Below are 13,555 nucleotides of genomic sequence, written 5' to 3' on the forward strand. Positions count from 1 at the left end.
TTCACAAAATATTTTTAATATTCACTCAGACATAGGTAATTTGGGTAAAATTAGATTTTTAGAATCCCTATTTAATTCCAAATCTAATCTAATCTGAATCTAATTGTACTTCAGAAAATACTTCAAATCCTATAATGTTTTATTTGAAAATGATTTTATCTGTTTAAAGGTAGTAACAAAATTGACTTGTCTATCTCCATTGGGAAACTACAGGTAATTTTGGACTCTTGGTGATACCTTCTTTGTAAATGAAAACTTTTTTCCCTTTTGATGTTTATTTTTAGAGTGCAAATGTAAGCATACCTTTTAAGTTTAGAATCTTTTTTTAATTTGGCTGCTTATTTTTTTGTATATGTTAGTTTTTATATTTATGGCATATGATAATTTTACACATAAACTAACAAGTGAAATCCATCTTTATTGAGAACTATTGTATTTTCTAGTGTATCCCATAAATGAAATGAACTTTTAATATCTACTTCCCCAAACAATATTTTGAGAATAGGTTAAATAGAAGATGAGACTGAGTTCGTACTCAAAAACTTAAGTCTAGTTAAACATTTTCAAGTATTTCTTCAGAATGTAAATCACATTATAAGGTACTTTGATTTTGTTAAGTATCAACTCATATGTCTAAAAGTTAAGGTGTTTCACATACATCTCTGGTGATTGGAATTATTTCCAACCCTCCCTTCAAAAAATATTTCATATTAGTCATCCAGTTAGTTTATATTTAATAGGCAGAGTGGTTAGTGAATGAAGATGGGAGAAATGACTCTATTAGTGAAAATTTTGCTTTTTCTTCATTCTTCTAAGTTTACCTAGTTCTGTTTTTTTCCCTTCTTAAAGCCAGTCTTTGATAAATTCTAGTTTTTGTATATACTAATACTTTCCTTTCATATTTTTGTCTGCTTCTAATTATAAACTTTATAACATACATTAATATATTTATTATTGAAACATTTCCTGTACCTTCAAGATCGGAAACTGAAAGATTTCTTAAAGAAATGTTGTTTTCCTAACCTCATACTATTAATCACTGATCGTGTACTTAAATAATTAACAAGAAGGTTAGCATTCAGTGTATGTTTGTGTGTATTCTTTATTTGTACATCCTTACTATTTTGAGTAAAATTTATGTTTTAGGAGCTTTCTCAGTTGAATGTAATAGTTTGTCTTTTGATAGTAGGAGTTTATAGACTTTTAAAATATAACCAACCTATTATTTATTAATTTGAGTTGTAGAAGTTCATGTATTACCTTATGTTTTACTTTAACTAATGTTAATGAGTAAAAGAAGGTTTTAGCATTAAAAAAAGCTGTCTTAGTTTCTGTGTGATTAATGTGGTTAGCACTTGTATTCTACCTAAATGTTGATATTTGCTAGTGTAGTAGTCATTTAATAAAATTCTGAAGTAACACTTCATCTGAAATAACACTGGAAATTGGAATCTGTGTTAGCCATGAAGATTAAGTGCTGACTTAGTGCAGGACGGTCTTCTAGGCTTATTATATAAGAATAGAATGGGGAGGAATGTCATATTAGAATTGAAGTATTTTGTTTGGTGTTACTTTTTTTTTCTTCTAGTTAATTTTCATTTATGTTTGGAAAGCATATTTTAATATTTTTCCTTACTTTAAAGATAGAGAATAGAAAAGTTATTAAAGTAAATATAAAAATCAGGAAAGAACTGAAAACAGGAAAATGGTGGCTGACAGTTGACATCTCAAAGTTTTTCTTTCACTTCTTGCAACAACAAGAATAACACTGATAGCAGAATTCATTCACAAGAGAGAAATTTTTGATATGAGAGCAAAGTGATGTAACTGCTATTATGAGTTAGATGGTTTCTTTTAAATAAGGAAAAGTTGGATGCTTCTTGTGTGCTGTATTTATAGGACCAACAAATGGTAAATATTTTATTTTTATAGTGTGTTATTATGGATAGTGTAAACATTGTAAATTTACTTATGAAGTAGGGTGACTTCTTAAAGAAAAAGGAAAAGGTATTCGTTACCATTTATAAATTGTTTAAATTAGCTGTAAACACTTGTTTTTAACAATTGCTTTACTTTTGAAGACAGTTTTTTTTTTTTTTTTTTTTTTTTTTTTTTTAAACACAGGTGCATTAATTTTTAGGGTAAACTTGGCTTCTAGCCTGGTTTCTTTGGCATTAAGATTTTTTTCTTTTTCTGTTTTGGTGGTACTGGGAATTGAACCCAGGAATGTTCCGCTTCTGAGCTACATCTCCGGCATTTTTTTTTTCCCCCCATATTGAGACAGTGTCTGGCTAAGTTGCTAGGGGTGGCTTTGAACTTGACATCTTCCTGCTTTAGACTTCCCTATAGCTGGGATTATAGACTTGGGCTACTGTACCTGTAGGCATTAAGATTTTTACCTCAACTTGTTTGGGTGTGGTTGCACATGCCTATACTGCCCAGTAACTCAGGAGGCAGAGGCAGGAGGATTGCAAATTCAAGGCTAGCCTCAGCAATTCAGCAAGACATTTCAAGCCCTGGTATTAAAAAACAAAAACAAAAATAAAAAACCTTGTCTCAAAATAAAAACAATTGAAAGGGGGCCGAGGTTGTGGCTCAGTGGTAGAGCACTTTGCCTACATGTGTGAGGCACTGGGTTCAATTCTCAGCACTGCATATAAATAAATGAATAAAATAAAGGTCTATCAACAACTAAAAATATATATGAAAATATTAAAAGAACTGGGGATGAAGCTTAGTGGTAGAGCACTCCTGTGGTATCAGTTTATGGTATAAAATACTTTTTTTTTAACCATATTTACTTAAGTTGTTGAATCGTGTCTTTAAGGAAATAGGGAGAAAAATCTTTTTCTATTTAACATACCTTTTAAAAATTTATTTCATTATTATGAGATGGGGTCTTGCTGTGTTGCCCAGTATGGACTGGAATTCTGGGCACAAGTGGTGTTTTCAGCTCAGCTAAACAAAAAGGCACATAGGACCTAAACTGAATCCCTGGACTTTGACTGAAGTCAGGTTGTTTGTAGGCATTTAGAGAGCATATTACTCTTGAATATTATTAATAACCCCTTAACCATGAGAATAGCAATAGTAAAACCACTGGTGAATCTTATTAGTACCTTTCTTCAGAGAAGACTTCATTTGTCTCTGGAAAGGTTTCTAAAATAAGTTGTAAAACCACCATTAGATTTGTTAAAATGAACTAACAGGGATGGTTAGGAGTAATTAATTTCTAAATTTATTGGATGGAAGCTTGGGGAAAACTTTATTAAAAGGAAATTTAGTAAATGAAGGAAATTCCATAAAATTATTATTATTTTATTTTATTTATTTTTTAGAGAATGTGGATAAACTTTATAAACTATAACATGGTTTCACAGCTTAGGTTCTCTTGCAGTTTTTTCTTTAGATCTTACATTAGTTACTTAAAAATATTTATGGAATCTCTAGTTGTAAACAGCAGTTGTTTTTTAAGTTAACAAAGTTAAGTATAGTCATATCAATCATTTCATAAAGTTAATGCCTCAAGATTTTTTTTATGATCTTTTTAGTAAAAGGTTAAAGATTTACATGATATGAAGAGGAAATAGTACTATGTTCTTTTTAGTGAGATGTATACTTCTGTTCTTTTTCTTGGCTTCTTCACCATTTCTTCAATATTGATTTTATTGTAATTATTAGTGACAAGTGACTTTTATAATCTTGTTATGAATTTTTCTTCTTCAGTGGAAGGTACACTTTAGGACATTTTTCACATGAACTATTCACTGGGAAATCTGTGGCTTTACTTTGGATTTTAGCAGAGAACTTGATCTTATACATAAATAAAATAATTTGTTAAATTTCTTAGATTTAAAGTGAACTTTGAAAATAACCTCTTAGTCATATCATGCTTGTTTTATTATCTATATATGTTGAAGAGCCTTTAAAACATATTTTAGTGTGGATACTTTGGATAGTAGAATAAAAATAAGTTAGATTGTAAATTTGAATACTGTGTTTAGACAACTGAAAATCCAGGAAGTTAGTCACAAGCTTTTGGGTAAATTTTTGAACAAATTTTTGTGTGTCTAAGTGGCCTTTAATTCTCAGATCACAAGTTATGCTTTAAAATATTTGTTACTTAATTTCTCTCTGTTTAAAATTTTCATTTTTATAGATACTTTCTTATATCAATTAATTTCTTTTGTGTGTTGTATTGTGGGTTCCCAGGTTTGGTGATTTGCTAGAAGATAGAACTTAGTGTATAGTTATATTAATGGTAATGATTTATTACATCAAAGGATACAAGGAAAAATGAGCTAAGGGAAAAATATACATTCTGACAAATTCAGAAGGAAACCAGAGAGGAGCTTCTAGAAATTATTTCCCAGTGAAGTCAAACAGGAGATGCTTAATTCCTCTGGCACTGAATTATGACAACCAGGAAACTCATTAGAGACTCAGTACCCAAGATTTTTATTCTGGGCTGCCCAAGGTTTTGTTTGGGGCAAGTCATGTTGTTACTTCTTTTCTAGCTGTTTTAAAATTTGAGACTCCCTGAAGGAAAGTAGGTGTTTCAGCATGAACTATATTGTTTGTGTGAATAGTTTAGGAATAGTTAGCCATTCTGGGAGTAGTGAGAACCCTTTTTAAACTCTTATGTTCCAGGTACTAGCCTAGGGCCACCTGTACAATCCAGCCATTCTAAGAATAGGCAGTTTTGAACCTGCACTGTTATATCTTGTGCATATGTGTATTTGTATAGATCTGGTATAACTAATTCTGGTTATTACCTGGCATTGTTAATTATAAATTTGAATTTGAGTTTGTAATACCTCTTCTTTCAGTGGTAGAAATAGGAATTGAACCAAAACTGATGTGTGAACTTTAAAGAGATTTAAGTACCTAGACTTTAGGTTAGATAAAACTTTTTTTTTGTTTTTTTTTTGAGAAATTGACGTAATTTTGAAATTCATTTTTAAAAGGGCCTGTGAAGGGTTCAGTTTTAGATATGGATAAAAAGTGGAAACCATTCATGTGTCATGCCAAGTCATAGTTATTAAGATTAAAATATAGTTTTTTCTTTGCAGATGATATTGACAATGCCTTGTGTGATAGAAACAAAAGAAAGACTTCCATATGCTTGTTCTATGGAGAAAGAAAAGTTCCTTCTCTTTTAAAACTAAAAATTGCTAGGTTTTAATCAGCTAATGAAATTCATCTAAAATATTGAATACTTTAACAACCATATTTCTTATATTAGTCCTCTTCAGACAGAAAATGCAGTTTGTTAACTCAAATTCTGGTTTCCATGGTGCTGATAAATGTTGGTGTAAAAAGTCATGTTGTTTTGTATGGTATGAGAGATTAAGATTAAAAAAAAAAATCAGTGTTTGCCAAATGGAAAAAAAAAAAGATTTACTGAAAAACTTTTTTTTTGTTATTTTCCAAAAAGGTTTTTAAAGAAGAAAATTAAAAAAAAAAATTGAATCTTTCTTTTTGTTTGTGAACCTTGTAAATAACATGAACTAATCATTTTCATCCCATACATCACCTACTGTTTATAATGTTTTCCATTCAACTTTTGGTAACATTTAAAAAAATATTCAAACAATTTTTTTAAGTTGTAGATGGATGCAATACCCTTTTCTTTAAAAAAAAAAAAAATTATTTATTTATGAGGTTCTGAGGATTGAACCCAGTGCTCCACGCATGCGAGGCAAGAGCTCTACCACTGAGCCATAACCCTAGCCCTGGTAACATTTATATTTTAATGTGATTTGCATCGTTTTCTATATTTGGGTTAATTGAATGGTAAGACTGCTACTATATTTTTAATTTAAAAAGGTTTGTATACACAGTAAACAAATTTCCAGACTGTATGAATTTTGAATTAGAAAACAGTATCAGTTTGAATTTTGATAATCTTTGTGAGTTCGAGGACTGTATATCCAAGTGCCCAAAAGAGTAGCTGGTATGCACAAGATGCTCAATTTTTAACTTAAGCGAATGATTAAAAAGAAGTCTTAGATCTCAGTCTTAGGTGCACTGCTGTAATCCCAGTGTCTTGGGCGATGGAGGCAGGAGAATCACAAGTCCAAAGCCAGCCTCAACAATTTAGCATGGCCCTAAGCAACTTATCAAGATCCTGTCTCAAAATAAAACATAAAAAGGGCTGGGGATGGCTGGATGTGGGCAGCGATGAAACATCCCTGGATTAAATTCCCTCATACCAAAAACAAAACAGAATCAAACAAAAAAGGACCAAAAGGACCCCTTTCCAAAAAAAAAAAAAATAAATAAATAAATAAATAAATAAATAGTTTTCGTATATTACCTGAACTTAACTTTAAAAATATGTCTCAGTGTTGTAATTTTGAAATAAAAAATTTCTAGAAGTTATATTGAAATGAGTATGATACTCTAGGGGCTGGGAATGTGACTTAGTGAATGAGAGCACTTGTCTAGAATATATGAGTCCCTGGGTTAGATGCCTAGAACAAAGAAACCTAAAACATATCTCCCATACAAATAAAAAAAAACCCTAAACTCTTAGTGTTTATTATTAACCAGAAGATTATATTTAAAACAAATCTTATTTGAATTAATTTTAGAATGTATAACAAAGTTTATAATACTTTGTTTCCCTTAATGTTTCCAACAATACATGTTAAAACTCAAAAGAGTCTTGAAGGGCCCCACTGTATGTGGAATATGCTTTGTAAGCTAATATGTTTTTAAGGATGCATGGGAACAGACGAGGGAACGTGCCTTCTATGGAGAATGATGGTGATGTCACAGAACAATCAAATATACGAATTTCATCTGCTGGAAGTAAAAGGTATAGTATTTGCTATAAATTTTGCCCTTGAGTCATTACACTATGAAACAGCACTTGCCTAAAAATGGCTGAAAAAGTAGAAAGGTATATAGTATTAATTGCCTTCCTTTCTGGTGAGAGGAATTAAAAGGAGGGAAAAAAAACGGGAGTGAGAAGCTTATGGTAAATGGAAATTTATAGTACTATTACAGCATCATTTTGAAGAACAAATTTTTGGTTTATAAAGCTTGCCAAGGTGTTCAGAATAAGTATCATTATAAAGTATGTAAATTTGTTTGAAATAATGAAAGGAGAAATAAGCATCATTTAATGGACTAAAAAATCAAAGATATCCTAGAGTTATGGTAATGCACTTTGGAAATACATTGAAAGTATTCCTGCAGGGTGAATTTTTTTTTCAGAACTTTATTTTTGATTTTTTTAGCTTATCAAGTAGATAACATTTATGCTTCCTTTGTACAATTAGTGCTTATATGTTTCTGTTGAAAAGAACAAACTGTTAATAGTTTTTCATTTTAGTGGCTTTCCTTTTCATACATAAGAATAAATAGTTCTAATCTATAGTATATAATGAAAGTAATATTGTCATATGTCAAGAAAGGTATCATTTTCTTTGAGGATATGTAATACTATATATAGAGTACTTGCAATAACGGATTTGCTGTTTGGTTCTAATTAAGTTTTCATTGTGGGATTTTTATCTCTTTTCTCCTTTCAAGGAAGATTTTATTTTTATTTTATTTTTAAAGGAATGATCTTTTCCAAGTGTGTGCATTGGCTATACTGTTTCTTCTTTTTTTAGGACTTATTTACATGCAAGTTTCTTTATTTTCCTTATAGGATAATTTCTAATGAGAATGGATTTTATTTTTTGAATTGTAAAGCCAATCAAACTGACTGAAGACAAGGGTTATATTTTTGTAGAGCCTGAATTTGGAATCCCACTGTATAAATAATTAAAATGCCATGATTTTTCTTTACCTTTACAAATATATAAATATTATACTGTCATACCTACATTTTACTGAAATTTGGCTTCCTGAAAATAATTAAAAAATTTTTTTTCTTTCTGTTGTAGTGCTCGAGATAATGAACTATCCAAATCTGCTAATCGAGATATCTGTAGTCCTTTTGCGGGGATGCTCTTTGGTATGTACAAAATTTCCAATTGATTAGTCTTTTACAGAATGTTGTATAAAAGGTTTTAGTGAGAACTCTGTTCTAAGTAGTACTATTTTTACTAAGAGTAGAATATGTTTATCCACAGTGCTTACTTCATGATAAGTACCATGCTACGCATTTACTATGCATTTTATAATTCTGTGTATAACTGTAAAGCTAATTAGCTTGGTGGTGTGCTTTCTATAAGTTCTGTAGATGATGAATGAAACTTTGGTTTCAGTTACTAACTTCTCTCTCTCTCTCTTTTTTTTTTTTTTTGTGGTACTGGGGTTTGAAACTGGGGCCTCCTAGAATACTAGGCAAGCATTCTGCCACTGAGCTTGCCAGCCTGAAGCAGGACAGAAGTCTGTTTCAAGCCCTTTTATAAAATTTTTATTTTGAGATGGGTTCTCACTAGGTTGGTCAGGCTGACCTTGAATTTATAACCTTGCTGTCTCAGCTTCTTGAATAGCTCGGATTACTGGTTCATATCACTGCATGTGGCTAGTTAAAAGCTTTTAATTTAATATTTTATGGGCTTTCTTTCTTTCTTTCGTTCTTTCTTTTTCTTCTTCTTCTTTGTTTTTGGTACTAGGGATTAAAACCAGGGATACTTTACTACTGAGCTACATCTTCAGTTCTTCTTATTTTTATTTCCATACAGGGTCCTGTTGAGTTGCTTAGGGGTCTTTCTAAATTTGCTGAGGCTGAGCTTTGAAGTTGTGATCTTCCTGCCTCAGCTTCTCAAGTTGCTGGGATTATAGGCATACACCATTGTGCTTGGCTTTATTAGTACTTTGTTACTTTGTTGTAGTATGGCTTTTTTTTTTTATTTATTTTTTTTTATTTTATTGTAAACAAATGGGATACATGTTGCCTCTGTTTGTACATGGCGCAAAGGCATACCATTTGTGTAATCATAAATCCACATACAGTAATGTTGTTTGATTCATTCTGTTATTTTTTCCCCTTCCCCCCACCCCTCCCACCCCTCTTTACCCTCTATACAGTACTTTCTTCCTCCATACTTGCCCCCCTCCCTAACCCTAACTCTAACCCTAACACTAACCCTTCCGTCCCCCCCATTATGTGTCATCTTCCACTTATTAGCGATATCATTCGTCCCTTGTCTTTTTGAGATTGGCTTATCTCACTTAGCATGATATTCTCCAATTTCATCCATTTGCCTGCAAATGCCATAATTTTGTCATTCTTTATGGCTGAGTAATATTCCATTGTGTATATATACCACAGTTTCTTTATCCACTCGTCAATTGAAGGGCATCTAGGTTGGTTCCATAGTCTGGCTATTGTGAATTGAGCAGCTATGAACATTGATGTGGCTGTATCTCTGTAGTATGCTGATTTTAGATCCTTTGGGTATAGGCCAAGGAGTGGGATAGCTGGGTCAAATGGAGGGTCCATTCCAAGTTTTCTAAGGAATCTCCACACTGCTTTCCAGAGTGGCTGCACTAATTTGCAGCCCCACCAGCAATGTATGAGTGTACCTTTCTCCCCACATCCTCGCCAACACCTGTTGCTTGTATTTTTGATAATCGCCATTCTAACTGGGGTGAGATGGAATCTTAGGGTGGTTTTGATTTGCATTTCTCTTATTACTAGAGATGTTGAACATTTTTTCATATGTTTATTGATTGCTTGTACATCTTCTTCTGTGAAGTGTCTGTTCATTTCCTTAGCCCATTTGTCGATTGGATTATTTGTATTCTTGGTGTAGAGTTTTTTGAGTTCTTTATAGATTCTGGAGATTAGTGCTCTATCTGAAGTATGATTGGCAAAGATATTCTCCCACTCTGTAGGCTCTTTCTTCACATTACTGATAGTTTCCTTTGCTGAGAGAAAGCTTTTTAGTTTGAATCTATCCCAGTTATTGATTCTTGCTTTTATTTCTTGTGCTATGGGAGTCCTGTTAAGAAAGTCTGGTCCTAGGCCGACATGTTGAAGATCGGGACCTACTTTTTCTTCTATAATCTGCAGAGTCTCTGGTCTGATTCCAAGGTCCTTAATCCATTTTGAGTTGAGTTTTGTGCAGGGTGAGAGATATGGGTTTAGTTTCATTCTGTTGCATATGGATTTCCAATTCTCCCAGCACCATTTGTTGAAGAGGCTATCTTTTCTCCATTGCATATTTTTGGCGCCTTTGTCTAGTATTAGAAAGTTGTATTTATTTGGGTTTGTGTCCGTGTCCTCTATTCTGTACCATTGATCTACCTGTCTATTTTGGTACCAGTACCATGCCGTCTTTGTTACTATTGCTTTGTAATAAAGTTGAAGTTCGGGTATTGCGATACTCCCTGCTTCATTTTTCCTGCGAAGGATTGCTTTAGCTATTCTGGGTTTCTTATTCTTCCAGATGAATTTCATGATTGCTTGCTCTATTTCTGTAAGGTACGTCATTGGGATTTTAATTGGGATTGCATTGAATCTGTATAGCACTTTTGGTAGTATGGCCATTTTGACAATATTAATTCGGCCTATCCAAGAACATGGGAGATCTTTCCATCTTCTAAGGTTTTCTTCGATTTCTTTCTTTAGTGTTCTGTAGTTCTCATTGTAGAGGTCTTTTACCTCTTTTGTGAGATTGATTCCCAAGTATTTTATTTTTTTCGATGCTATGGTGAATGGGGTAGTTTTCATAATTTCTCTTTCTGAGGATTCCTCACTTATGTATAAAAATGCATTGGATTTATGAGCATTGATCTTGTAACCTGCCACTTTACTGAATTCACTTATGAGTTCTAACAGTTTTCTGGTGGAATTTCCTGGTTCCTCTAAGTATATAATCATATCATCCGCAAATAGGGATAGTTTGAGTTCTTCTTTTCCTATTCGTATTCCTTTAATTTCCTTGGTCTGTCTAATTGCTCTGGCTAGAGTCTCAAGAACGATATTGAATAGGAGTGGTGAAAGTGGGCATCCCTGTCTTGTTCCAGTTTTTAGGGGGAATGCTTTCAGTTTTTCACCGTTTAGAATGATATTAGCCATGGGCTTAGCATAGATGGCCTTTACAATGTTAAGGAATGTTCCCACTATCCCTATTTTTTCTAGTGTTTTGAGCATGAAGGGGTGTTGTATTTTATCAAATGCTTTTTTCTGCATCTATTGAAATAATCATGTGGTTCTTGACTTTAAGTCTATTGATATGGTGAATTACATTTATTGATTTCCGGATGTTGAACCAACCTTGCATCCCTGGGATAAAACCCACTTGATCGTGGTGCACTATCTTTTTAATATATTTTTGTATGCGATTTGCTAAAATTTTATTGAGAATTTTTGCGTCAATGTTCATTAATGATAACGGTCTGAAATTTTCTTTCCTCGATTTATCTCTGTCTGGCTTGGGTATCAGGGTAATACTGGTTTCATAGAATGAGTTTGGGAGGGTACCCTCCTCTTCTATTTCATGGAATACTTTGAGAAGTATTGGAATGAGCTCTTCTTTAAAGATTTTGTAGAACTCGGCTGAGAATCCATCTGGTCCTGGACTTTTCTTTGTTGGTAGGCTTTTGATGACCTCTTCTACTTCATTACTTGAAATTGATCTATTTAAATTTTGTATGTCCTCCTCGTTCAATTTAGGCAATTCATATGTCTCTAGAAACCTGTTGATGTCTTCAAAATTTTCTATTTGGTTAGAATATAGATTTTCAAAATAGCTTCTAATTATGTTTTGTATTTCAATCGTGTCTGTTGTGATATTTCCTTGTTCATTCTGAATTTTGGTGATTTGGGTTTTCTCTCGTCTTCTCTTTGTTAGAGTAGCTAAGGGTTTATCAATTTTGTTTATTTTTTCAAAGAACCAACTATTTATTTTGTCAATTTTTTGTATAGTTTCTTTTGTTTCAATTTCGTTGATTTCAGCTCTGAGTTTAACTATTTCCTGTCTTCTACTACTTTTGGTGTTGGTCTGTTCTTCTTTTTCTAGGGCTTTGAGCTGAAGTGTTAGGTTGTTTATTTGTTGATTTTTACTTCTTTTATTGAATGCGCTCCATGAAATAAATTTTCCTCTAAGTACTGCTTTCATAGTGTCCCAAAGATTTTGATATGATGTTTCTTTGTTCTCATTTACCTCTAGGAATTTTTTAATTTCCTTCCTAATATCTTCTGTTATCCATTCATCATGTAATAGCATATTGTTTAATCTCCAGGTGTTGGAGTAGCTTCTGTTTTTTACTCTTTCATTTATTTCTAACTTCAAACCATTATGATCTGATAGAATACAAGGTAGTGTCTCTATCTTCTTGTATTTGCTTACATTAGCTTTGTGGCATAATATATGGTCTATTTTAGAGAAGGATCCATGTGCTGCTGAGAAGAAAGTGTATTCGCTCTTGGTTGGATGGTATATTCTATAAATGTCCGTTAAATCTAAATTATTGATTGTGTTATTGAGATCTATGGTTTCTTTGTTCAATTTTTGTTTGGAAGATCTGTCCAGTGGTGAGAGAGGTGTGTTAAAATCACCTAGTATTATTGTGTTATGGTCTATTTGGTTTCTGAAATTGAGAAGGATTTGTTTGACATACATGGATGAGCCACTGTTTGGGGCATAGATGTTTATGATTGTTATGTCTTGCTGATTTATGGTTCCCTTAAGCAGTATGTAATGTCCTTCTTTATCCCTTTTAACTAGTTTTGACTTGAAGTCCACCTTATCTGAAATGAGGATGGATACCCCAGCTTTTTTGCTGAGTCCATGTGCATGATATGTTTTCCCCCATCCTTTCACCTTTAGTCTATGTGTATCTCTTTCTACGAGGTGAGTCTCTTGCAGGCAACATATTGTTGGATCTTTCTTTTTGATCCAATCTGCCAGTCTATGTCTTTTGATTGATGAGTTCAGGCCATTAATATTCAGGGTTATTATTGAGATATGATTAGTATTCCCGGTCATTTGGTTCATTTTATTTATTCATTTATTTATTTATTTATTTATTTATTTATTTATTTATTTTGAGACGACTTGGTTCTTCCTTTATTTGACAATTCCTTTAGGATGGTTCCTCCCATTGCTGATTTGTTTCTTTGTTTTTCATCTCTTCCTCATGGAATATTTTGCTGAGAATGTTCTGTAATGCTGGCTTTCTTTTTGTAAATTCTTTTAGCTTTTGTTTATCATGGAAGGATTTTATTTCATCATCAAATTTGAAGGTAAGTTTTGCTGGGTATAAGATTCTTGGTTGGCATCCATTTTCTTTCAGGGCTTGAAAAATGTTGTTCCAGGCCCTTCTAGCTTTTAGGGTCTGGATTGAAAAATCTGCTGATATCCGTATTGGTTTCCCCCTGAATGTAATTTGATTCCTCTCTCTTGCGGCCTTTAAAATTCTGTCTTTATTTTGTATGTTGGGCATTTTCATTATAATGTGCCTTGGTGTGGGTCTGTTGTAATTTTGTATATTTGGAGTCGTATAAGCCTCTTGTACTTGATCTTCCATTTCATTCTTCAGATTTGGGAAATTTTCTGATAGTATTTCATTGAATAGATTGTTCATTCCTTTGGTCTGTTTCTCTAAGCCTTCCTCAATTCCAATAATTCTCAAATTTGGC

General features: G+C 32.6%; 1 protein-coding gene across 1 annotated transcript in view; it reads left to right on the forward strand.

The window, feature by feature from the left end:
• Positions 1–13,555, forward strand: part of CSPP1 (centrosome and spindle pole associated protein 1) — a 145,123-nt gene that overhangs the window by 46,009 nt on the left and 85,559 nt on the right. The window contains 2 exon segments of the mRNA XM_079101798.1: positions 6,725–6,823; positions 7,902–7,972. Coding sequence (XP_078957924.1) covers positions 6,725–6,823; positions 7,902–7,972 — 170 coding nt within the window.

Source organism: Sciurus vulgaris (genome assembly GCF_902686455.1).
Source record: "Sciurus vulgaris genome assembly, chromosome: 1".
In the NCBI taxonomy this organism is placed as follows: Eukaryota; Metazoa; Chordata; class Mammalia; order Rodentia; family Sciuridae; genus Sciurus; species Sciurus vulgaris.